Source organism: Vidua macroura, chromosome 1 (assembly GCF_024509145.1).
Source record: "Vidua macroura isolate BioBank_ID:100142 chromosome 1, ASM2450914v1, whole genome shotgun sequence".
Taxonomy (NCBI): Eukaryota; Metazoa; Chordata; class Aves; order Passeriformes; family Viduidae; genus Vidua; species Vidua macroura.
Window position 1 is genome coordinate 20,289,726 of NC_071571.1, and position 27,393 is coordinate 20,317,118.

The 27,393-nt window shown below is 36.3% G+C and overlaps 1 protein-coding gene across 1 annotated transcript in view; it reads right to left on the bottom strand.

Annotated features, from left to right (window-relative positions):
• The window catches only part of LOC128815331 (macrophage mannose receptor 1-like), a 50,605-nt gene that overhangs the window by 3,952 nt on the left and 19,260 nt on the right, over positions 1-27,393 (bottom strand). The window contains exons 7-28 of the mRNA XM_053992001.1: positions 26,385-26,567; positions 23,212-23,369; positions 22,221-22,334; positions 20,860-20,975; positions 19,396-19,544; positions 17,779-17,978; positions 17,062-17,186; positions 15,877-15,964; positions 15,211-15,355; positions 13,942-13,983; positions 13,667-13,830; positions 12,668-12,735; positions 11,594-11,694; positions 10,929-11,071; positions 10,113-10,227; positions 7,985-8,154; positions 5,853-5,955; positions 4,733-4,962; positions 3,492-3,657; positions 2,991-3,143; positions 2,029-2,145; positions 395-562 (exon numbers count right to left, since the gene is read on the bottom strand). Of these exons, the coding sequence (XP_053847976.1) occupies positions 395-562; positions 2,029-2,145; positions 2,991-3,143; positions 3,492-3,657; positions 4,733-4,962; positions 5,853-5,955; positions 7,985-8,154; positions 10,113-10,227; positions 10,929-11,071; positions 11,594-11,694; positions 12,668-12,735; positions 13,667-13,830; positions 13,942-13,983; positions 15,211-15,355; positions 15,877-15,964; positions 17,062-17,186; positions 17,779-17,978; positions 19,396-19,544; positions 20,860-20,975; positions 22,221-22,334; positions 23,212-23,369; positions 26,385-26,567 (3,018 nt within the window). The remainder of the gene's footprint in view (positions 1-394; positions 563-2,028; positions 2,146-2,990; positions 3,144-3,491; positions 3,658-4,732; positions 4,963-5,852; positions 5,956-7,984; positions 8,155-10,112; positions 10,228-10,928; positions 11,072-11,593; positions 11,695-12,667; positions 12,736-13,666; positions 13,831-13,941; positions 13,984-15,210; positions 15,356-15,876; positions 15,965-17,061; positions 17,187-17,778; positions 17,979-19,395; positions 19,545-20,859; positions 20,976-22,220; positions 22,335-23,211; positions 23,370-26,384; positions 26,568-27,393) is intronic.

Sequence of the window (27,393 nt, forward strand, 5' to 3'; positions counted from 1 at the left end):
ATAAACAATGGCTACTCCACAGGCAGAGCAGAGGGGATACCCTGAGGAATATGTTTGACAGATTTGTGTATGCAAGGCATGGTCCTTACATTGTGATTTCTCAACAGCTGTCAATGGAAAACACAATAACTTGTCAAGTGTATACACTAGGTACAGCTAAGATATGAACACAGTCTTTTAAAAGCAATTCTTAAGGGACTTGACTACTGTCCAGAACTACTTTCTAAAAAGAGTCATTCTATCTTTTTGTTGGCATGGAAATGTGTATCCTTTGGCACTTATAAAAACTCAGAACATCCAGCTGAAATGCATTGTGTGTAATGGCCATCTACTAACACTAGCTTACAGAGAGCACAATCCATACATAAAACTAATTCATAAATGCAGCACTTACTTTTTGGCTTTTTACAAATATATCCTTTGTAGGAAGAGCAATAGAAATTATTCCAATACCCAGAGTCTGCATACATTTCAACGCAGTGCTCATTTTGCTGAGAAGAAGGCTCTCCTACATTCCAATTGACAAAATTCACTGCACTGCCATCTAGCCACAGCCATAGTCCTAATTGAAAAAACATTGAATAAGAAAAAAAAGATAGTCTTAATTTCCATACTGACACTTTCACATGCTCCATATTTATTGCCTTCCTGAGAAATTGTCACCACTTTTGGAGACAGACCACTAAACTATTTACTTCTGACACAATATGTTGCCCCTAAGTTTTTATGCAAATTATATAATATCAATTTTTGGGAAATGGCAGACAAATCTGGCTTATGGTGTTGCAAAGGCAAGACAGTTTCAAGAAGAATCTCCCTCAAGTGATAGCAATGGTGCAGTGTCAATTATTTATTCCATTTATAGAAATAAGTAATTTTAAAATATAACTTCACCAAAACACTCTTTATTCCAGTAATTTGTGAGAAGGTTTTGTGTTACTCTTTTCAAAGCCCACACTGAAGTCTTTCTAGGTCCAATTTTATTTCATTTGTTTTCCAGTTTCTACTCATTTCCACAAGATTTACACAGACGATTTTCCTTTTTATAGATCTCCTTCCAAAATCTTGTGATCACTGTTGCTCAGCTATGCTTGGGACTTTCTGCTTCTTCCTTCCGGTTCCTTTTTTCTTTCTTTCCTTTAATAGTGCTATTTATTTAGAATAAATGTACTCCTTGTGACTGTAAGTTGTACTCAAGCAAATTCTTAGACTCAGCATGAAAATTGTATTTTGATTTTTATAAGATTCTACATATTTTGCTTTTGTTTTGGGTTCTTTGTTTTATAATTCCTGACACCCTTTGTGTGAGGACATGGCAACTGAATACAATCTGGATACACACACAAAGGTATGAAATTTAGCTATGCACTTATGCTGAAATTGCTATAATTACTATGTAGAGCTATAATGAAGAGCTGAAGAACTCTTGTTTTTATGATCACTGTGGGAAGTGTGCTGTTTGTTCTACACTGCTCTAGAACCACTTTAAGAAACACTTTTGTGTCAATTGGCAACATGAGTAAACCTCAGCCTTCCTCTATGTGTCATGCATGTAAATGACCACCCTCAAATTCTTTCCTTTACCAAAAATTTTCACTATTCCTGGTTAAGATTCAAGCACTGTAATTGAAAAGTTGTCTTATTCCTAAGAAGTTTGTAATTTAAGTGCTTGGGTAGGCAGTTGTAAAAATAATCTTCCAAAACTCAAGAAAACCCCACCTCAAGTCACCTGAACTATTTTGCAACCCTGCCACTGATAGTTATACTGGTATTTTTTACCTGAACAGTACAAGACTGTACTTCAAAGTTTATCATAAGGATAGAAATATCTATCTAATTGAATATTAATTGCATTAATGTGCAAGCAATAATAATCAAATATAGGATTTAATTAAAGCAGCCTCTTGCCTATTCTGTCCTGCTTTATCTTCCTTATTACAGAACTTTAATGTGAAATTTTTAGCACTCATGTCAAAAAGCTTGCAGTAATTATTCACTAAAAAAAGACATTAAAGGTAGAGAAAGTACCATCCACATTTCTGTACATTCCTGTCCAAAATGTTGATGTTTTCCCTTCAAGTGGTTCAAGGTTGTAGGTCAAAAAGTTGGCTTCAGCTGAGTCTTCGACCGACACCAGAGACGCACCTGGAAGACACAGGGAAAGAAAAATCTCTCAGAGATGTTTCACAGTGGAAAGCATTCTCATTGTTAACAAACTGCTTCATGAAAATCCAGGAACAAACCTGAGTATCAGAAAAGAGAGGGGGAATCCTGTAGACCCAGTACCTGGTGTCTACATTTGCCATGGGTTTCACTGGTAGGTTCTTATTGACCACATGACAATATATACTTCCAGTGAAGATAAAGCCATCTAAACCAGTTCTGCTGGAGAGTGATTGAGACCTCTACATAATCTAATGGCAGACCAGACACCTAAGTCACATTGCCACCAATGCCATAAGGAACAGTGCTACAGATGTATGAAGTCCAGCATAATCAATCTTCAACCCTTTCCCAAAGAAGGAAGTTGAGAGAATGAAACTGCACCACAGCCCTAGTTTACTCATCTGTCATCCAGACTGAACAGCTTTCACTCCAGTGGCATGAAACTGCAATAATCAAGGGAGAAATTAGAACAAGAATACCAAAGATACAAATTCCATTAAGCTTTAGTGACCACTGTGGATGAAGCTGTTTATCTCCCATCAGGGTCAAAGGACAGGATTTCCATTTTCATTATCTTCACTGTAGGCCACACAGCTCCTCTCATGCCTGGTCCCACATGCATGAGACAGTGCGGTAGACAGAGGTTTTCCACTACCTCCCACATTAAGGCAATAATTGGACGCAACTGTCTTGTCCCACACTTGGACCACACCCAGAATCACAAAAACACATAACACATGTTCAGCTTTCCACAGTTAGGAAAACAAGTAGGCTTTGTTACTTGATGCTTTTTATACTTGTTTTAGGAAAAGTAGGATACTCACCTAGTCGAAGGCATTCTAAAGATGCCTGGGCCCAATTTCTTGAAGATGAAGATTCAATGTAGTAGCAATGACCTCGGAAAGGGATCCAAGATCTGTGTCCTTCTGATTCAGGACACTTTCCTGGAAGCTGAGGGGGCTCAGTGGGAGCTTGAACTAATTTAAAATAGTTTAAAAAAAAAAACAACATGTGATTACTTCCTTACATTCACTGCCTTTTGATTTTTGTGGTTTTTGATATTGCAAGTTTATTCAATAGGAGAATAAACAGCAGAGTAGTGTAAGTCTTAGCTTTGCAAAATTTATCTAACACTATTGATATAAAGTGATAGCTACTCACAGTCACACTGGCTCTTTCTCACTATGTGTTTGCCTTAACTTTAAAGCAGCCCAATTCAACCTGAGTAAATTCTAATGATTTCATCTCTTTAGCTCTGGAAACAAACCCCAGCATCTCTAATGAGATGTCGATCAAATTGCAATGGTCAGATTTCAAGTTCTTACCATCAGACTTTTTGCAGACAGAGAAGTAACTTTCATTGCAGAATCCTGTCTTCCAGACTCCAGTAATGTCAAGATAGACACAGCCTAGTTTTTGCTTTGGCTCCCCTTCAGCCCATTTCGTGTACTTCATTCTCCAGTTATCAATCCATTCATAATGTCCATTGGTCTAAGGAAAACAACATCAACTGGAATGATTAAACTCTATCAATCTACTCTGTCTACATAGTACTTTGTGCTAAAAGGATTGGGGCTTTTCTTAGAAACCGGTAACAAATACAAATGGCTCAAACTTTGAAATTTTTGTTGCGACAAACAGATATTTATTGAGAAATATAGCAGTGCAACAAGTACTTTTCAGCAAAAGAAGTGCAAAGTGACATTGAGTTAATGTTGACTTTAACAATACCTTTAATTTGAGACTAATAACAATTCATTAAAAATAAATTGTGGGAGTGAAATTCTGATGACTAATTTTTGCACTAGCTCTTTCCCCAGAAATTTCAAGACATGTAGATTATTTCAACTTGGAATACATTTAAGTCCATAATCATTTCCCACCAAAGCTGGTTAACTCAGTGATTTATCCTGATGATTAATATTAGAGGCATCTTTTGATTTTTGGGAAGTGATGTGTTATGTTCATATATTTGGAGGGTTTTTTTCATTTGCTCAGCCAAATGGAGTGTGTGGGACAAGTGTCTGTGCCAAGAAGAAAAAGATACTGTATTTGAATACACAGAAAGTATTAAAATACCAAACAATTGAGAAAGGGGAGACAAATAAAATTAAACTAAGTGAACTAATTAACTACTTTGCTAACTATCCTCAAAAATGTTAAAATATTCATAGTAATAGCACCTTCTTCTACTTCTCAAAATTAGGCATCGATACTAAAATAGATGTTTTCTTCTGTAAATTCTAAAATATTAGGATTTTATATCACATATATATCACACTTATACCTGAAATATATGAAGAGATATTCCAAGATGCTAGACTAAAATGCCTTATTTGGAAGTGCACAGAGTGGAATATCATAGAAAAAGTGTGAAAAGCATGTGTAATATACACAATTTAATCAGATTAACAGAAGAGGATGGATTCCTCTGACAGCACAAAGAAGTTTTTAGGACCAAGATGTAAGCAAATAAGCTAAAGTAAAGAGAGATTATAAGACTTTTCAGTTCCTGACTTGTCCATGAGAAAAGCAGCATCATGTTCAATTAGTTTAATGTTCTTACCACATTACTGTTAAGACCAATCCACACAGGCACCCCATACTTTAATATCTTCAGCCACAGGAACGAATGACTGTAGGCGTCTAAGACACTGGAAAGGTCAAATTGATTTTGTTTGCAGTTTTTCCGTGCATCCTCCCATGTCATTTTGCTGTGGATGAACAAGTAACTACTATTCCCATAACGGATAATGTTGGATGGGGTTGAAGTTGTAGAAGGCAGAAATTCAGCATCTGTAAAATAAAGGACAAAAAAAGACCCATATACTTATTCAAATGGGGAGCATGATTTCACTGTGGTTGTAAATATAACTAAACAAAAGTGCTCCTTCTTTATTTCATATTCCCTGGTTTATAATCAACATGGATAAGATGCACTATGCTTTAAGCTAGCAACAGTAGTAAAATTCAATTACAAAGCTGTAGAAAGGAAAAATGCTGCTTAAAACAACTTATGATAAAGAGTAAAGGAGCATTCTGTATATTCATCAAGAATAGTATTACTGAAATTGCTTGGGATTAGGCCATAATTTTTTTCATAAAATCTTTTTTCATCAAATGAAATGGTTTGCAGAAACTGTTTGGTTTTCCAAAGACTTTTTTTCCAATAAATAAAATGGTCAAAACAGACCAGTCCTTAAAAATTGCTCAGATACTTAAACAGATGCTAGATTTAAATATTTTTAATATTTTTTGGAGGCAATTTTGCTCAAGTTCACTGCAGATGGGTTGTAGTCTCATTCCAGATAGTTTATGCTACATGTACGAACCAGTATCTTCCATAACATGTTTTGAAAGCCAATGTACTCAGAAAATCAAAAACTATGGAACAAATGTCATATCAAGGGTCATACTAGACACAAAGATGCAGACACAAATTCCAGCTCAGGAAAATAGCAACACAGCATTTGCTGGGAAGTGTCAGATGAGAGCAGTGACTAACCGGTCTTCTGACACATTTGATTATTTGACCCTTTGCTTCCTGCCTGAAGAACAACTTGTGCATGTATCTTTATTGGAAGCAAAATCATGTTTAAATACACATATTTAAGCAATTTCCTGGGAAGAAAAAAAAAAAAAAGAGAGAGAGAGAAAGTTTTGGTTTTAACTAAAAAGAGGAGTACCTGCATTAATTTGGCATATATATCCTCTGCTGTTATCACAACTCTGATCAGCCCACTTCCCTGCTTCCTTAACAGGTTTGTTTTTCACGGCAACACAATCAGCCTCGAGGCAAAGGGATACAACATCAGTTAAAAATAGCTAGAATAAGCAAATGTGAAACTTTTGACCCCCATTTGCATTTTCAGACACAAGTAATGCTGTAATTTTAGTCTCATATCTTTGTAACATTTAAGAGCACAAGTTTTAAGTTACACAAGTGATGTGGAAGTTTTACTCCTCTTACGCTTCACAAGTTTCTTTGTTACTTTCTATTGCACTATGTTGGGGTGAGTAAGAGGACCAGAGAAATTCTAGTATTCTCAATCCCCAGGCATACAGCATGGAGAGGAGTCACAGACAATTTGAAGAGAAATTAGATAAATCATTGTAGAAAAGACTGGATAACTTTGCCCCAGAAATAAAACACTTTTAAAGTGCAGTGCAACAATTTATTGTTTCAAGCTGTAATAGTTCACACAGCAAAGTTAGAACAGCTTCATGCCCAAAGGCAGCCACTGCTCTGTCAGTACCAGCTTTACTATGACATTTCAACTTCTCTGACATGGACACAATAGCTAGAAATTAGATTAGCACATATTAAATAAACAGTGATTAATGCAAAAGCCTGCAGAGTTACAAGTGGCTTTGTGCAATGAAACATCCATATTTATTTTATTGTTTACTTGTTTGGTTTTTTTCTGTTCACGAGAAGATGTTCAGATAATTACTTAATTTTTGGGTGAAAACCATTTGGATTTAAATCTTTCAAACTGAACCGTTGCGTACTCATTTTTACTAACTATGATAATATTTTTTGCTAAGACCAAGTAAGCTTAAAAACAAATATAAAATTTATGAAAAAGGGACTTTATAAGTTGTCACATAAGACTTCATAAAATCTTATTACTTCACATAAAAAGAGAAAAACTTTTTTTTGAGAAGTAGCATTTTTTAAATATTTTCCTTTAGAACTCCAAATTCTACCTAATTTTTTTCCTCCTTTAGAGACAAGAAGCTCAAATGTGCTCCTTTCAAAGACACATAAAAGGATATTATACATAAAAATCAAATTTCTACATTAAAAATGTCATTCAAGAGAAATAGAGTTAGCACTATAAAGTGCTGTAGTTCCAGCGTACACACACATGATCAGAGAGAAAGGAACTCTGTGACCTATCAGATCAGTTTGTTTGACAGAAATAGAGAAAGTGATTTTCTGGTGGTTTGGGTTTTTTTCCCTTGTAAAAATTGAATGGCTGTCTTTTTATAGACTCATGTCCTTTCTGCAACTGTGACTGGCAGAATTTGCTTATTTGCTTATATGTAAGACACCCACTTCAGGGGAATGTTTGTAAACGCCCCCTTGCAAACTACATGCCAGCTGGGAAGCCTGCCAAGTTCCGGCACAACTGTGACCAGAGCACTAGGAGGATGTTCTCATTGTTGTGCTTTTGGGAAAATGCCATGGGCCAGGAGAACCACTGCCCTCTTTACACAGCCCATGAGAGAACACAGTCTGAACACAAAAGCTGTGTAGCCTTCACGAACACAGAGAACTGAAAACTGAAACAAGTCTTTGTATGAGCACTCCATGGATCCTGTCACCAGCTGATACAGCAACTGCACAAGGGCTCGAAAGCATTCACTCTACCTGGATTTATATCCAACATGCATACAAGTATCAAGTAAGACAAGTAAGTCAAGCAGTGACATACCTAAAATCACCACAAATGCATCAATTCAATCTTAGGCAAGGTGGGTATTGGTCTCTTTCCCCTAGTATAACAACTGATAGGACAAGAGGAAATCGCCCAAAGTTGGCACAACAAGATTGGATATTAGGAAAAATTTAATCACCAAAAGAGTTTGCAGGCATTGGAACAGGCTGCCCAGGGAAAAGTGTTTAAGTCAGCATGCCTGGAGGTATTTAAAAGATATGTAGATGCAGCAGTTAGGGACATGATTTAGTGGTAGCCTTGTCAGTGCTGTATTAACGATTGAACAAAACAATCTTAGAAGCCTTTTCCAACCTAAAGGATTCTATGATTCTATAAAAACAAATTTCAGCGAACAATTTGTGATTGCTATTTACCTGGCCACGATACGCATATAAACCTGAATGTCCCGACGGGAAGCCTGTGGCCCAGTTTGTAAAGTAAACCCCTGTTCCATCTGTCCAGAGGAACCTCATTTCATGATTTATATCATTTAATCCAATCCATGTCTCAGCAGCAAAATCTTTTAAATGGAAGGTAAGGAAAGCTAGAATAAAAAAAAAATCAAAGAAAATAGGAATAATTTTAATATAGGACAGTTGAAATATTTGGCCTCATTGAAACTGGTGATATTAAATACTTTTCCTGAAATACAGAACACTCCACCACTGATAACACAAGCAGGTGAGATGAAAAGGAGATGAACACTGAGTTTGACAAATGGGGAAGTAGATATATAACTGTGGCTTTGGGCAAAATACTTCATCTAAGTATCTAAGCTGGTACTGGAATGAACCCCAAAAACATGACAGAAATTGTTTTTATAATGTCTCAAGACACTTTTGAATCCTAGTTCAAGACATTAACAGCTGTGGCAATCACACTCATTTTTGATATCCCACAAGAGTGATTACCCCCCAGTGATACAACAGCACCACCGAGCTCCTGTTATTTGTGTATCTGCATAAGCAGCGCTGCTCCAGAACCACAGAGTGTTTCTTCCCTCCCTGGACAGCTGGGCAACAGCCTGCACTGTCATGGCAGGGAGCAAAATGCACAAGAAACATGCTTCAAACAAGACTTACCAGAACTATTAAACACAAGCAAATCAATTATCACAGTTTTGCACAGTCCAGGTGGGTGCTGATGTGTTTTAGCTAAGGTGGCTAGCTCACAAATAGAGGAGGCTAGGTCAGCTGATATTCATCCATTATGAACATTATGAATTATATTCAATCTACTAACCCATGATACATCGAATGTGGTGATAAAATGAATATACTATGGCTTTTGCCAAACATTGCAGTCATGGTTATGAATGCTTTTTCCTCTGAAAAAAATAGACTAATTTCTGCCTGCTCTGTTAATCATTCACCTTCCTTCAACATTTTTAAATGTATGCAGTTTACTCCTCCAGGAATGAAACCTGTAGGTTTTTTGCCAAACATTAGAATTGCTGTTCTGCCAGAAACTGTGACAGAACTCGGGCCTTTATGCCTGCACTTCCTGCAATGATAATAGTTTTATGCTAATAGCTCCATTGTGCATTTCTCTTTTACCCAAAATTCAAGTCCTGTGCATGAATTAATCATTGCAGAAATTATGTAGAATAAGAATATAACTGTTTGAAAAATGAAAGTTTGATTCTTCAGCTCTTCAGAAGTGGAAAACATAATTAGTATTAAGTTCTTAGCAGCAGTTTAAATTAGAACTAATTGCTCAGACTTCAATACATTGTTTTACAATGGTTGAGGTTTTAGTGTGCTCTCTTGAGTTCACAGACAATATGTGTTTTGCAGCATTTGTTTTTCATCAGATTCACATGTAGGATAAAACAATATGCCTAAAAAAATGGTCTGTCTATCAAAGTCAATCAAACATCTATCAAGGTCTTCCCCTGTTTTTAGTTTGGATGGGTGCTTTGTTTATTCAAGCATGGGGTAGCTTTCCCCCCCCCCCCCCATCTCCCTGAGGCATGGATGCAGCTCTTGGGTTCATTGCAATAAGCTCCTCTAGTGAAAAGAGTGGCACTTCTGTGTGGTGAGCTCTGGGTATGTGTGTGAGCACTCAAGCCTCTTTCAAGCTGCCCACAGGCAGGTTCTCATGCTAAAGGTGTTCTACTTGATTTAACAAGAAAGCCATGCAGCAAGTTAATGCCACCTAGTGAAACCACATTGTTTGGAATGGAAATTGCAGGGTCCAACTGGCATCATGTGCAACCAGAAAAAAACACTACTTTGGCTGCCAGGACAATAAACACACACACACACGCACACACACACACACACACACACACATATATATATATATATATCTGAGCCAACACTAAAATTTGGTAGATTCAAGGGAAGACATAATTGTAGATTTCTAAAAATTTTATGTTTTGGAACAAAAATCCAATATGCAGTCATTATTCAAATCTGTTTGTATTCAGACAAAAACCCCAGCCAGCCTGTAAGGATTAAATGTCATCTCATCTAGTTGCTACAAAACTGTGCACAGTACCTTGCACTTGTTCATTAGGGATCGAGGCCAGGTTTCCTCCTAAATTCATGCAAGCTGTTCTTGCAGCATGCCAAGTAACACGTTCCTCTTCTGTAGATCCAAATATTTTGTAACACTAAAATATGAACAAATTCTCTATATATATTATCTTCACTCCAATATCTCTCTATTGATAATCACAGTTTTAAACAGAGCAGGATGGAGAAAAGGCAGTAAAATAATGCATTTATCTGAAAAAATACATTCAACTTTCAATGAGCTCTTGTGTTAGTCCTGGTTCTATAGAAAATTAAAGTCTCACTAAAGTGTTTTGCTCAACAGCTAGATTTGATCTGAAATCCCTAGAAAATGAGCAAATCCTGACTTTTCTATAGACAGCTAACAGTGCTAAGTAATGCATGACTGATCTTAGTCTGCCTAATCATTAATTTATTTTACAACACATACCATGTTAGTAAAGCTAAGGAAGACAAAATGTAGTCAGTAAAAAACATTATGGTTTGGTCAAAAAACACCAAGATCAAGGCATCAATACTTTAGGAATTCTGACTAAATGTGTATAAAAACATTTGAAGAGCTGACTAGAGAATTGTCTTTCATCAACTGCAACTGAATTTGCTTCATTAGAAGCATCAGAAAAGCACTTTTCCTGCAAAACAATGGTTAGGCAAACAAAGAAAAGCGTGCATGTGTCAGCTCTCTGCATAAAAATAACTACATATTGTATAAATAAGAAACAGTATGATTTAAAAATTCCCTTGTTTTCTATTTAATGCTTTGCCAGACATCCAGCATAGATCGTATTTGTTATGGTACCTTGTTACGAAAAGAAAGCCAAGCTGGACGACATCCTCTTGGACTTGAAAATGTTGTTGGAGGAACAGTTGAATTAATGGAACTGTTGTGCCTTTCACATATGTAGGGATTTGGATAGCCACAGTTTATATCATTCCAAAATCCTGAGTGTAAGATAAATGGGGAACTGGATGACACCACATCTCAAGTCAGTTAATGGAAATCAATTTCACTCATTCTCACATACAGTGCTTTTAGTTGAAAGATAAGATCAAAGCTGTCTCTCAGGTTATTATCATTCAATATAAGTGTCTTGAAAAAATATGTCACTTTATGCACGCTGTAATTACAGAATGTTAAAAGCTTTGTAGAACAAGGCAATAGAAATTTCATAGTGACAATTAGGTCAATTTTAATAAAAAATATAAACCAGCAATCACAATCACAGACCTCTGGCCACAGACCTCTATCAGATCTTCCCCATGCTAGGCTTCAGGTAAGCACAAGAGTATGAAACTATTTAGTCCTGTAAGTAATACTATGGTCTACTACAATTATTTTTCATAAATGAGAAAAAAAAAACCAAAAAAAAAAACAGGAGGAAGGGGTGCTTCTCAGAAGAAAAAAAAATGTTGTGATGCAAACAGACAAATAATGAAATTCATGAAAGAACATACAAAACTCACCTAAATTCTTATACATAACGACACAGTTTTCATCATTATTTGCAAAGTTAGGTTCATGTGGTGCCCATGCCAAATAATTCACTGGAGTGCCATCCATCCAGCTTAAGAAAAACAATCCAACAAAATGCTTCTTTAGCATAAAATAGAACTTCTTCCATGTTAAAAAAGCAACTTTTTAATATGCTTAATATAGCTGCTTATAGTAAAATGTACAAGGTTTTTTGACCAAATTGCCTCTTTACTAGTTGCACTAAATTACTCTCTGCTCAAAGACATACAATGTAAAATACAAACACTGGAAAAACTGAACATCCATGTAGATTAAGCAATGAAGAAGAAAATTGTAACCAGGAAAATTATTAGGACACATCTTTCTAGTGGTCTGCAAGTGACAGAGGTGCCCAGGTTCATCCTTCAGACACATTCACAAGGTACTTAAAAGTATTTTCATCTTAGGATCCCTACAAAACCAGCAAGACAGAAACACCTCCTTTTCAGAGGCTCACCTAACATCCTAATTATCCACTGGAGGTCCCTCATTGTTACTGTGAACTATAAGGAGAACTGAGAACTACTAGGCATCTATCCAGGCACTTCAAACACAGACTGAACTGAATCCAGGCCTAAATAAACATCACATGTCAAAATCAATATGGTGCTGCATACTGACATTCAGAAAGGCTTTCAGAAAACCTGCTTGACCTCACAGTGCAACATGTATAATTATTCTAGAAAAAAAAATAGGTTTCATTTGTTCCTTTATTAGAGTCTGTTCTCAACTGTTAAGTATGGGGTAAAAGAACATTTTTACCTACAAAAAGTCTTATATATTTACAGTTAGAACATCTACTTATATTTTCAGTATGAATCACATAATAAAGGAAACTAGGATTCCTGAATAAAAATTCAAAATATATTAGCTGCAGTGTAATTTTTTGTCTAGTTTTGAGCAAATTCTATTTAGGAAACATGCAGCATTTCTTCTGGATAATCTAGAGCTAAATTAAGATGCAATTAAACCACTTGGGAATATAATAAGTTTTAAATTATGTCTCAAAACTGGGTATGACCTACCTCGTACGTTGGTCAATACTCAGTTGTAAACCAATGAAATATGCATCCTCTTTGCCATTTTTCAATATCTAGAATGCAAAAATTAAAATTGTACAAATGCCTTCTATTGTCATATAAACCTATTATGCTACTGATGAGTAATATACCTCTAACTGACAGAGGATATTAACTGGATACATTCTGTAGCTACAACATTTAAGGTAAAGCAGCTCACAGCTGACAAGTCCACAGTAAAATTTCACAACTGGCCAAAAGGTGCGGCCACTGTAACACTTCTCACATATTACTTGAAAGCCACTGAAATCTGCACCTATTGCACAGTCTCTGCAGTGGACTTTATCTGATTAATTCCTCGCAAAGACAAGCCCCTTCCTACATTTTGGATGTAAATTGATGCATGTCCTTGTGTCCTCTCACTGTCATTCTTCAGCCAGCTCAGGAAATGTTCTATGTCGTTCAAATGTAACTTTTAAGCACATTCCTGATTAAAAATAAGTTAGCCTCAGCCAGCATAAGAAGCAAACAATTCCAATGATACAGGAAACAGGATTTCAAACCTCTTTCTCATGGCAGAATCCATGTCCCAGTTTCTTCTCTCTCCATAATTATATTCTCACAATAAGGAGGCAAAGGAGCAAACTTGAGGACCAAAACTTGAGGACCAACTTGAGGACTGCTAGGTAGACTATAGCCCAGATAAACAGATAAGATCTAAATCCAATGTTCTGAGTGTTGCATTAAGTCAACTGCTGCTTTGATCCACTGCTTAAGCTATCCTACACAATTATAACTCATCAGTGCAATACTTTTTGCTAAAATGAAGCCACAGATGCCTTAAAAGTTAGCATGAGTTTGATCTTCATACTAGTCTGGCTTAGTGTAACTGCACTTCAACTTCACTATCAAAACTTGTAGGGAGAACACCATAGTGAAAAGGATCTGTGCCCATGCTCACTTGTTTTGGATGGTTTATTCCATAGTATTAATGATTTTTCTTACATATCGCCAGAGGAACTTTCTTTCACTTTCACTCTCAATGACAGAAAGGTCTCCAAAGTTCTTTTTGCAGAACTCACGACCTTCTTCCATAGGAACAGTCTCCGTGCTGAAATAGTACTGTTTGTCATCGTGTATAATCCATCCATCCTCAGTAGTCCTGTATTCTGTAAGATAATTGCCAAGCTAACTATTCTGCTCCTGAGATACAAGATTCCTCCTTAATAAAATTTTAACAATGATTTGAACACACAAAGAGCAATAGCAGTAACACCTACCAGGTGCAGGAGATTCTGTTGGTTCAGGCTTCACACTTGCCCCTGTGAGAAAAAAATATTTATTATGATTGCATACTTTCTGTCTGAAAAGAAGATATTTACTGTGACTGACACGCATGTTTTAATACTGACATTGATTTTCACGGTTAGCAATGGATTTAACACCAAAATGTAAAAGGAACTAAATAACTTAAATATCTTATTTTTGGTACAATATACAATTTTAAATATGTAGTCTTGTTCCCTGAGGCTAGTCCTTACATTCAAAGTATTATAAATACCTTGAACTTTACCTGAATCAAGTAATTATTTTACTCATTGAAAGCAGTAAACCTTATGTCCCAAAGCATTAACTCTGTAAAGACAGTTGTCCTGGATCTGCATCTCTCTATTTTCCCCTGGCCACAAATACTTGAATTCTGACTTAAACCAGAAGCAGCAGGAATGCAGGCTGGGTTATCACTGAATGGGGTGCCCTAACTACTGCAGGGTGAGGTTCTTCCATCTTTCTCTGGTTGAGGGTAACTTCTACCTTGATCTTACAAATTTCCGTAGATAAAATCTCACTGGAAAAGATCTCAAGAAATTAATTGGTCCTTAATGAAAAGAAAAACTTTAGACTAAAGAATTCCCATTTGTTTTTGCTATGGCATCATGGAGATGGGATCTTGGATGTCATCATTAGTATCTCAGGAAAACAATTTATTATACAGAAAAGCTCTGTCAGTTTAGGCTTACCAATTAGTTTTGTACTAAAATGTAATCTCACTAGTAATGACATTTATTAAGAAAATCTATGCCTAAGAAATTTTCTCACCAATAACAGGCAGACCTGATATTTATTGTCAATAATCTAATGCAACATCTTTATTTTTCTCCTCTCCATCCCACTGTAAGAATGCAGTAAAGCACTTAAATGTGCTGCACTTTCTAAAAGCTCAAAGGTAGATAGATGCACTGCTAGTGAAACTCAAGTGTTCCCTAAATTATAAACATTGTCTTGATATCTTCAGTAAATAAAAAGCATCCGAACACTTATCTCATGAGAATTTAGCAAGTAATCAACATGTGAATATAGAAATAAAGTATCTTGAAACCAGGCTCCATCCTCAAATTACACATTCTTAGCAGAAAAAAAAGCCCCTGAGGCAAGTGAAGGAGAGAACTATTCTTATAAAGAGGTTTTGAAATTTTTTATTTCTTAAAATTAAAGTAAAAATCAACTGAGAATATCTTCTTATTACACTAATATACAGGAGTAAGCAATACCTTTTCTTATTTGGCAAATCCATCCATACATATAATCACAGTGCCTGTCATTCCAAAGCATGCTGGAATCACCACTGATCTCTGTACAAAGTTCAACTCCTTGATAATTATTTGGTTCTCCAAAGCCCCAGTTTTCATACCTCACCTATGACAGAAGAAGTTTTGTGAAGATTGTTATATGAAAATAAAGTAAGGGAGAGAGGGAGGAGACAGCATCAAAGCACAGACCTACAAATTGTTCCTATTGTCAGGTTAAAAACTTAGGAGGAAATGAGAATCCTCCTGTGTAAATGCTGAAATTTCAAACTTTTTCAGACTGCAAATGGATTGCAGTTTAGGAAACAACTTGTTGCAGATATGAGCAAAGAAAAGAACAGCTAAAGAAGGACTATTTTATACAAAAAATCCTCGCATTCATAAGAATATCCTTTTAGTCTGCATGTGTTTAGTTTCCTTGTTGATTCCATGTGTGTGTCTTCTTATCAAAAATCAGCATGTTTTATACAAAATATCAAGCCATGAAATTGATATTCATTAGCTTTCTTAAAGAGTGCACAATTCAGAGGGTTATGATTAAGCATAAAATACACAGAAACACATACACTACACATAAATAAGAAACACAGGGAATGCAAAATAACAGCTGTGGAAAAATAAAATACTCACTGGAGATCCATCACTCCAAGCAAAGCCATCATCAGGATTCAAGTAATATAAACCTATCCAGAAATTCTGGTGGTAATAGCCATTGTTTCTAAAAAAAAAAAATACCAATACTAATAAGGGCATTACAATATTTTTAACAATCTATCATTTACTACAGTTAAGAGTTCTCTAAGGATAACTTAATGCTGTTAAAAACAATAAGAACCAAGGTGGAAATAAATTAAAATACAGCTGCTTCTAGCTGTTATCATTATGCGTTAACTCAGATTGAAATACAGATCAAGAAAATTACCAGATACAACTCCTGTACATGAAGTGGCTTAATACCTTTGTATAATGGTTCACTGGCTACTGTTGCTCCATTTCTCAACTCCTCATTTTCCCTGTAAAGGCACTTACAGCTTTCAAACAGAGAGTTACTTTCTGCAGTTGAACCACATTTTAAAAATATCACCTTCAACTAATCCTTGTCTGCAAGCAGGCACATTTTACTGATTAATCTGAATATATTCAGTCAATTTGGGGCAATGAAGCATCTGAGACTTCTTCCTTACTGTAAATACACAGCTGGGATTCTAGTATGGTCATACTATTTTGCGGGGCCATGATGTTTCATTCTTACTTCTTGGTTAGCCAGGGATGTACAAGATCCTTGAGCCTCGTTTGTTCTGGTCATATTGCAAGTTAGCTTTTCATCTTATTTAGAAATCTCACACCCGTTTTTGTAGTTCAGGGACTTACTAATCTTATTTACCTTGCTTATGTAAGAAAAAAATTAATCTGAAGTTGCCTCTGCTTTTTTATTAGTTCATAAAATTGACCCAAAAAAATCAACATATTACCCAGATTTAATAAACTATTACCATTTTTGTACACTTACATGAAAACTGGCATCTGTAGAAATTTTATAATATCAACAACTCCACAGTAAATAGTTTTACTTCAGATGATAGATGTTGCCTTAACTAGATATCTTGCCCATGCAATTTCGGCACCAGCTTTTGCGGTAATTGCTGCTAGTCATACAACTACTTCATCAGCTCTACGCTTTTGCTGTTTGTTTGACACAGGCAGGGAATGTAAACTAGCTTATACAGAAGTAAACGCATAAACACCTAAGAAGAAATATTTCAGAAAGCTCCAGAGGCTGATGGAAGTGACCTGCTGGCCCCCGCGGATACTCACGCGATGGAGTGCCATATCACGAACTGCTCCTCTCTGCCATTAATGGAGGCCAGATCTCCTCCTATGGATCGGCAGAACTCCTGCGATTCCAGCCACGTCTTCTTGTGCTCTGCTCTGGAGAAAGGCTTAAGAAACCATTTTGACATCAGACAAAACAGACCATATAGAGCACAAGATCAAGAAATATCAGTTACCCAGAAGGAACTGATTTACAATTATACTCTGTGGGGATTACAAAAACTCTGAGTACAGGGCTTAGGAGTGTTCTTCTCTGTGAAACACAGGCTTGGAATCAACTCTGTAAGTCAAGTTAGCACATTGCATTGCTGATAGGAGTGTCTACTACAAGACAACCACCAGACCACAAAATTATCTGAACTGGAATTTAAGAACAAAAGGTCAAACCTGAAGATTAGTCTTTAATAGAATAAACAAAACCATGAGCATTTCAGTAGAAAGGAAGAAAACTTCTACATATAATCTGGAAAAAAGATTATGAAACAATAGGACACACATATGTGTCCCAGTTTTTATTGGGATCACAGAATATTCTGAGTTGTAAGGATCATCAAGTCCAACTCTTAAGCAAATGGCCCATAAAGGGATCAAACCTGCAACCTTGGCATTATAAGCACTATGCTCTGGCAAACTGAGGTAATCACATGTATGTGAAGCAAACAGAAACTACCTTAATGCAGAAATAACCAACATACTTACTTTGAAACAGAAGCTAATACGATTGTTTGAGTCCCAGCCTTCTGGACACCGGGGCATAGGAGTTGTTGTGGGAACAGGTGGAAGTGTCACTCCTTCTGCCCACACTTTGCATATGAACTTTGCCTTTTCTTCACATTTTATTACATCCCATAATCCACCTGCTATTCCAGTCCTCATGGCAACACAGCCTGGCTTTCTTCCTGATTGTAAACAGGAATGTATACAAATGCCATTTAGCATGTTACAAGAAGGTAGAAAATTTCATATTCTATCCTGGCAGAAATAAAGTTGTTGTACAGAGTCAAAAACATTTCTAATGTTAGAACAGGTCCCCGGGAGTACCACAGAAATGATCAGAAGGCTGGAACACCTCTCCTACAAAGAGAGGCTTAGGTAGTGGGGTTGTTCAGCCTGGAGAACAGAAGACTCCAGGGAAACATTACCATGACTACTCAATATTTAAATAGTGCTTATAAGGTGAAGAAAGACTTTTTACCAGGGCTCATAGTGACAGAACAAGAGACAATCATTTTAAAATTAAATAAGGTAGCTTCAGATTGGGCATAAGGAATGATTTTTTTTTATTATGAATGTAGTGAGTAAGTGGAACAGGTTGCCCAGAGAAGCTGTAGAAGCCCCATTCATGAAAGATATCAAGATCAGGTTGGACTTGAATTTGAGCAACCTGGTCTAGTGAAAGGTGTCCATGGCAGCGGGTGGGGATTTGGTCATCTTGAAATGTTCCTTCAACACAAACCATTCTGTGATTCTATGATTCTAATTCATGAAGAGAAAAAAGGCAAAAAATCTGTTGTTCATCCACTCTGAAATACTGAATTATGCCTCACAGCAAATCACCTGCAGTGACTGACTCTAGCTAGATCATAACCTTAGATCCAAGAAATTCTCCCCTAAAACTGAATGTAGTTAGAGCTAGTTTCTCAATTTTTTTTAATTTGACTTAAAATTTTCAAGAACTAACTAGGGATATATAAGCCTAAATAGCCTTACATTCAATTCATACAGATCATTCAAATCAGCAATTAAGTATTGAAATTAAACAGAATCAGAGGACCTCCTGAAAGGTATATGCGATGTACCAGAACTTTGAGCACCAATAACTACCTCCTTTCTGACGTGATCATGTCAGATTAAATGGCCTCCCCTTGTTATATTTCGGCCCTCTTGTCCTACCTTACAATCTCATTTTCTCTAGGACTCAGAGAGGCTTCATGCATGCTGATATCCCACACACTCAGAATGTGCAGTGAATGAGTGTGCCATGAGATATGGCTGAACAGGCAGGACTTGCAAGGAGGGTCACTACACCTGCCGAAATTGCTCCTCCAGAGCAGCAGAGGCACAGACTTCCCCAGAACAGTTGCAAATCAGAAACTTGATCTCAATGAAAAGTTTCTTCCCAAACTCATACTAAAAACTCATTTCAGCACTAGGCAGGAACTTAGCAGCCACGCTGGATTCTTGGGGAGAGCAGCCCAATGTATTTGAAAGCCACTGGCCATTATGTCATCAAGAGAGCACTAAGGAAAAATCTTCAAGTAGTGAGTGACTTATTCCAGGCCTTAGACCCATTAAACAGCACAGAGTCATACCTACCAGGCATTTCAGAATTCCAGTGTGCAAATAAGACAGATTCACCATTAGACCACTTGAATGTTCCCTTTTCTTCTACATCTGAAAGTCCAATCCAAAAGTATCTTTCCCTTTTCAGCCCAACCAGGCTGGTCAAATATGCTTGTTCATATCTGTTAAAAAGAAATCAGTCAATAAATGAATACTGTTAAATTTATTTTTTAAAGTTGCCAATGGTTTGTTATTTTCTCAGAATTACAGCTGCACCTTCTTGAAAGCATAGCTTGAATGGATTTTATTCAGCAAAGAATATAACAAAACCATTAAATAATAGATACTTTGTAAGCTTCAATATCAGAGTATCAGATGCCCAGTGAATGAGATGGCCTAATCATGGACTGACAGGAAATTGGTGGTAAAGAAGAAACTTGACATGCCTTATGTTTTATACCACTTATTTTGTGAGTTTCTAGTACTCTTGTATTTTATTACTTCTTGCTTCAGACAAATCCAAAACTGAAAAAGGAATCTCAGCATTACCGAAGTTACAAAAAGTAGAGGCTAAAGTAGTATGATACTAAATTTTAAAACTAAGGAACACTGTAAATTAGATCCAATGATTGGGCAAGACTAGTTATATTTAGCAAAGAAACCTATGTAGAGGTAAAACCTGTCATAGTTCACGGATGTTAAAACAAACAGCTCTTAAGAAATCAGAGCAAATAAAAAAAGTCTCCTCCTAACAAGGTGTAGTCAGAAGGCCACATTAATGTTAAAACATTTTTATGGCAGCTGCAGTGCTATGCTTATAGAGCTACCATTCATGACAGCTGGAGTTTTCACAGTAGAACATATCAATTTTGATTATATAGAAACAAATAAGAGATTGTGTAAAGCATCAAGTCATCTGCAAGAAAAATATTTTGTTTCTTAAACTTTTTTATTTTTTCTATATTTCACATAGAGCAATGTGCATCTCTTCTCCAGAAATTTTACACACATTGAACCCTGGCTGCATTGTGACAGATTTTCAGGTACCAAGTGCTTTACATAATTTGATTTCTCACTTAATTTTTTAAAAGTACCTCAATTCAAAAACCAGATAGTTGAAAATTATATCCTCTTGCTCATTTGTACTACCCTTTGGAAGGAATTCAGAGCCATATCTCTCCATTTAATAATCAAAATTGGATTCCATATTCCTTACTCAAGTTAGTCACCACAATTAAGAAGTAGAAGATATAGTTCTACTTTTTATTTGACAAAACCATCTATATCGATACCGATTTCACAACCATGACCTACTTTCAGTCTAAACCAGATTCCTGGATTTGAATTTACATGTAAAAACTTTGAGAAGTTCTGTATTGACAGGTAGCTGTCCTCTGAAGCTAGATATTTGTCCAATCAGTCTGTATTCTGACATGCAGGTGATGCTAGAAGTTGAATCTTCATCTGATCCCCTCAGAAAAATAAACGTTTACATACCTGTCTTCAACTGTTGCTAAAAAAGCCTGATGTCCTCCACAGGTTTGATTTGCTTGAGAAAATGTTACAAATGTATTTCCAATGAAGTAACAATAAAAACCATGTCTTTTCCAGCCCTGTCAAAATAAATGTGAAGTGATCACAGGTAGGAAAGGGAACCAACAAAACAGAAAACTGATTTATCCACCAGTACCTAACCACTAGACAAAGGAACAATGTAACTGAAAAAGTCAGAGTGGAAGCAGGCAGGATCAAAGCTTTTTAGAATTTTGTTTCAAAAAACAATTTTTCATATCTAACGAATTTTCAATCAATGTATTCCACTCACAAAGGGATGAGAGGCTTTGCAGTGCAACTTTTGTGCCCAGAACAAGATTATAACCAGCACATAGGCATCATGAAATCACGAGGACAGTCTTGAAAAGCAAACTTCAGCTTGAATTTTCAGAAAGGGAATGACACCTTAAACAAATTTCTTTATTCTTAGCTAACATTAAAACTCACTCCCAAAGTTTTATCATTCAAATATCATTTACTCAGGAACAAACAGTCAAGAGAAGGTTACTTTTTCATTTCTCACTTTAGAGAGACTTTTTTTTTCTACAAGCATGCACTTAGTTCTGTAGGCAATGGTAACATCCATAAGTATGAGGAACCCTTTATTTCCTCCAACACTTGTAACGAGTCCAAGTACTCTGTACAAATACTGGGAATAATCATCAAAGACTTTCTCTGAAGCTATGTAAAGCAGACTTGGAAGAAAAGGCAATTTCTTCAAGGAAAACAAATACTCAATAAGATTTCCTCTGACATAATACATTTCAGCAATACTGTAATTACTAGGTGTTATGTCATTAGAAAGCAAGCAAGTAAAAATAGATCTTCTGACAATTCACAAGAAGCACAATAGATTCATTTTATTTGGCCTTTGGCAATAGTTATTCAAAGCAGAGAGCAGTGCCAAAGACAACAGCAAAGCCTGAAAACAGTGTTTAGACAGGGACACCCTTCATGCTATGAACAATTTTGTAGAAAACTGTAGCCAGAGCTGAAGTGCAGCTGATGGTACAGGCAAACTCTTTAGGGAAGCTTGAATGTCAATCAAGGATAAATGGTCTGCTGCAGGGATAATAGGTTTGAGATTTGGTTTAAGTTCTGGAAAAAGTGAGTATTAAGAGCCAAATGACAGATTAGATTTAGTCATATTTAGTCATTCTGCCATATAAATGAGAAGGCAAATTCTTCTGATTACAATGCAACAGAACCTATTTTCCATGTTTTTTCTGCCACCTAGGTGACAGTTTCTCTTTTTTATCATTCTTAGCAGCCTATTCAGATCAGACAGCTTTTTCTTCACTTACTCTCTGGCAGCCCATGTCAATAGTTTCCTCTTCTGTAGGAGCATCTGACATAGGTTTCCTTTTACAGATGTAGCCAATTTTCTTTTCACAAGAATGGTCTGCCCAAAATCCATCCTGAACATACAAACAGAACCTCAGTGAACTGGGCTTTAATCTCAAAAAAAAAAAAAAAAAGCTGGTTTATGCGTCTAAGTATTGAATAATTTTTTGCTAGCTTTCAATGGAGAAAATATTTCATCTTAGTTCAATACTTAATTCCAACATCTTATTCCTATCTCACATCTTCTGGAGATGATTTACCTTTGACTTACACTTTATTTGATTATCTACCCTTCTGAAAAGCAATCTCTTGAGAGTGACCGCAATATAGCATCTTTACAAAGATTGCTGATTTAATAATCATATTGGAGGAAAGGGATATATCAGCTATCCCCACAGAAATACAGCTCTAACAGCAAAATAACAACACCAGAAGACTGCATTCCTTAGTTAATACTTACACAAAACTTTGAAGATGTGAAAAGTTCTTTGTCAAAGTTAGAATTAATATTCTTATTCCCCATACTGCAGGTTCTCAGAAGAAACAATGACATTCAGTGGGAATTGTACTGAAAGTAAGGAACATCACACCATGTTCCCAAAATATTTTACATACATTTTGGCTGAACAGATCAACTAAGATATTAGGAGACAAAGGGAAACTTGTGCACCATTCACCTGTGCCTTGAAGACTACACCTTTACAACTGTAATTTCGTAGCAGTTGATGGCAATGTTGTTTTTTTTTTTTTCATTTGTTTTATTCTTTCAAACTGCCCTCCCCCCCAAAAATGTAAAATAATCAAAATTAATTCCTGACTCTAAAATAGGCTGCTTCAAGCAGTAAAAACCCCATTTAAAAAAATAATTTTTATTATTTGCTCTTGCATAGAAAAAGCCCAAATGATAAATGGAATTACAAGCCAGTTTAGTCAATAGCTACGTGACTTTACCTTTCCCTTCATAACAACACAGTCCTCTTGCCTGTTGTTTGCATGAGTGGGTTCTCCACGAAGCCACTTAGTGTAGGTGACGGGTGTTCCATCGCTCCATTCAAAATACATCTGAACCTTGAGGTCATTCAACCCAATCCACAGCTCATCAGATGGCTCTAAAACATATAATTAACAATTCTGTCACATGTGAATGTGAAATTTTTTCTTTGTGTAAAAGAAAAATACTTCTTCTCAGGAAGTTGAAAAGGCAGCCAGGAAATTGGAGTTCTCAGCCTCATAGAGGCCAGACTGATTCTCATATACCCACTCCAGTCATCAGGAGAGGCCACTCACTAAAGTGGCAATAAAATAAGGGTGTTCAACTTCATAGAAAACAACAAAAATACTCCCTTTGCTGAATTATATCACAACACAATTAGGTTTAAGTTCTTTTCCTTTTCAAAACTTTTAACAAGATATGAATAAACACCTAAATAAAATATTACATCCCCTTTTCCTCCTACTTTTAGTATAGTGAAAAAATGTCCTATTTTCTAATGCTAAGACAACCGGTGATGTCTTTTAGAGCTGAAAACCAGAGTACTTGCAAGTTTTTCCATTATATGTGTTCCTATATTTTATTTCATTTCAGAGTAAAGTGACATTAATGTGGTTGTTGGATTTTTTTTCACTTTACAATTAAAGGAGTTGGCTGTTGGCTTTTGGCTTGAAATAAACTGGAGGACTGCTCAAGGAATTTACTTCATACTATCTGTTTCTGAAAGGTTTCCCATTCTGGCCAACCAAGATACTGCAAATATCGCCTTTCCAGCTGGTCACTTGAATGACAGAGTCAATTCTCTGTCCTTTCTCCTTCCCTCTCTTGACTCTCCTGCCATCATTACACCTAAGTGTGATCAGCCCTCATAGCTCATCCATAATTTCTTACCATCTCTCCACCCCTAAGCCCTCAAATCCACAGGCTCCATTTTCAAACACACACCTTTACCCTTTCTTGCAGACTGCATTTTATGCTCAGAAGACCCCCAAAATTACATTTCAGTACCCTTGTTTAAAGTCTCTTCTGCTAACACATTGAAAGCTGTTCCAATTCTACTGCCCATCATGCTCTCATTCCCTCGCTTGCCCACTTCCACCATGCTCTTAAATTTATTTTTTGTTCAGGTACCTCTTAAAATCTTTGTCTGTGTTTACTGAGCACTTAGCACAGCAAAGGCATTGCCCATGCTCAGAGCTCCTACAGTGGTGGGCTCACACCACAATACTATGAACAATAAACAACATTCTTTATAAAATAACTGCATCAAAGCCATGTAAATCTATGAAGTCTCTTCCTACATAACATTTTTTCCTCACTAGAAGAACTGCTGCTTTTTTTGCAATCGTCTCTAGAGCTGTATGACTAAATACCAGGAGAGTTTTTTCCAGCAATTTGTAAAGCTGCTTCCCATTCTCAGTCATGCACTGGACCACATTTGTGCCATATCACATGCTGGACTTCCGTGTAAACATCCAGAATACACTTCTTTATTCTTCATGTTCCTCTCTAAAGTTCTCCTTTGTGGGTGATGCCAACAAAAGCTCAGCTACCATGACAATATTCATCTCATTGTACCCCTTCTTCCTTTGTTTATCATGGGACTGTGAATTGTTTGGCACAAAGATAGACTTTTGTTCTTTCTGTACAACAGTGGTCTGATGCCGACAAGATTTTTCTAGGCACTGCAATACATGGTGTTCTCCTCTCAGCGGTGAACAAGGGTAATCCGACACAGTCATAAATTGTCATAAAAGGCTTCTTTAGCTGTTCCAGTTTTACTCCTCTGAGAAGAATGCTTTCAAAATAGTCTGTTGCCGCTAGTGCGTCATTTGTGAGAAGCCTCGTTTCCTTCAGGATTATTTGCCTTTCAAAAACACTCAATTTTACAAAAACAGAACAGCAGTCAGTTCAGGAAAGGTCTTTGAAGGAGGTATCAAACTATGAAATAACCTACTTTGCATATGCATATGTATGAAAATACAACTCGTTTCCGTTAGAACCTAACTTCTATCAAATGTCCTAATGTCTCATCAAGAGGTCCCGCCTTTCATAAGAATATCTTTTGAAAGAGTAAAAGTTTCATGAAAAAAACAAGTCACTTTTTCAGGAATGTGAATATAAGCACAAGTTGCTGTGGAGGTAGCTAGGATACAAAAATAAAGCATATCAGCTGTTTTATGATTTCCACTCCAGGACTCCTGCTATGCTGCAGCTCAAAGCACATAGCTACACTTTAAGTGAAGGATAAACTAACTCATCTTTACCTGGCACTGAAAGCACACATAAGATCAGTCGCTTCAAAGAAGCACATGCAGGTGTGAACCTGCTCCTTCCATCAGAAAGCAGTTAACTGCTCCTCCATGCAAGAGCAGGTTCATGTAAAGCAATAGCAACCATGAAATTGCCTCAGAGTCAGCATGGCTACATTCTCCTAATGAACACATCTTGCACCTGCAGACTAACTTGCCTTGCAATAGCTCAAATATGTGCTCACAAACCAAGCACATAAATACTGTATTTGATATTGGGCACATCTGTATCCATGTACTGGGACAGATGGATTCTTTTTTCAGGAGGAACACAACCAGCATGACTTGAAACATAAGGACATGGCAGTGTTAATAATAGGACACAGATCTTCCCAAACTGTCTTGGATCAGCAGACTTTGCTTACCCCCATTTATTTTTGAAGATATATTGTAAAATACTTTTACAATATACTTATGAAAAAGTTTTAAATTGCTTTAACCTATGTAAAAGAAGAAAGGAAGGAGAAACAGACCCTAAGAAATAGGAGTTTGGAGATAATGCAATTTGCATCATTGACCACAGCTTTTTTGTGGCAGTAAAGCCTGTTTGGGTTTTGTGCTCCTATTCTGTGTTTTGTTTTCTCTGATTTTTTAATTTAGAACTTAAGTCCTTTTGTGCTCTGTGGTCAGGACAATTATAGGATATTATTATATCCTAGTCTGTGTTTTTATTTCTTCTGATTTTTTTTTAAATTTAAAATTTAACTCCTTCTGCACCCTATGATCAGGACAGTCTCCTCATTTTATTAACAGGTAAGACACAGTCAAAACACCTTCTCTACTTAGTATATATAGATATGTTATTGTGAAAAAATACTCACGGTATCCAAGTTGAGAAATAACAAAGCTGTATTCTTCAACATTATGAATGCTTGCCAGATCTCCATCCTCTTTCCTGCAAGATGTTAAGGCATCTTTCCATATTTTGGGATCCCTATGAATTATGTAACAGTGACCAGCATATGACATCCATTGGTCAGGACACCTAATAGGCACATTAGTCTCTGAAAAGAAAAATTGCCATGAAGAGTTTCAGAATTCTGTTCTTAACTAAAGACTAAACAACACATCAGAAAATATTTAATAAAAAAAAATTAGTTATATATTCACAGAGAACAGCAGAGATGAAAAATATGTGCAGTGATAAAAATCTGTGTCAATAACTGAAAGTTGAAACTTCCACACTTAAAGAATACTACAGTTGCAAACAAGTGCTTGCAATTTGAGGAAAGATAATTAAAGACAGTTTTGTCTTTTGTACACATATCTATGTGCATACTAAAATGTAAGGTCTGCAGAGTGGTGCTTTATAATTTTTCTACACTGATGTCAACACCTCTCTTTAACCCCCGCCGTGCCATATGTTAAGAACCTGACTTTACAATACATATTTATGAGAATAATTATTTTTCAAAAAAACTTAGGCACTTTATGGATTAGCCCATCTGCTAGACTACTGAAAGAAATAACTGATTAGACATAACCCTAAGAGAACCCAAATAAGACTACAACATTTAGGAATCCTTTTCAGAAGCTTAACTGAGAAAATTATGTTGTCTAAAGAAATGATTTACGCTTAAAACTTTCTTTCAGAAGCTCAGTAGACGAGCACCAGGGTATTGCCAACAAACACATTACTGTTCAGCAAACAATTCAACCTTGGGAGGAGTACCACCTGAACATAAAATAAACAGAGTATTGCTGTTTTAGAAACAAATTGTGATTCTTGCAGCTCTTTATTTATAATAAGCAGATGGGTTTAGCAAACACCAATATATAGAGTAGTACAAGGAGAGCAGGTTTCCAGAAATTTTGCTGGCAAAAAAAACT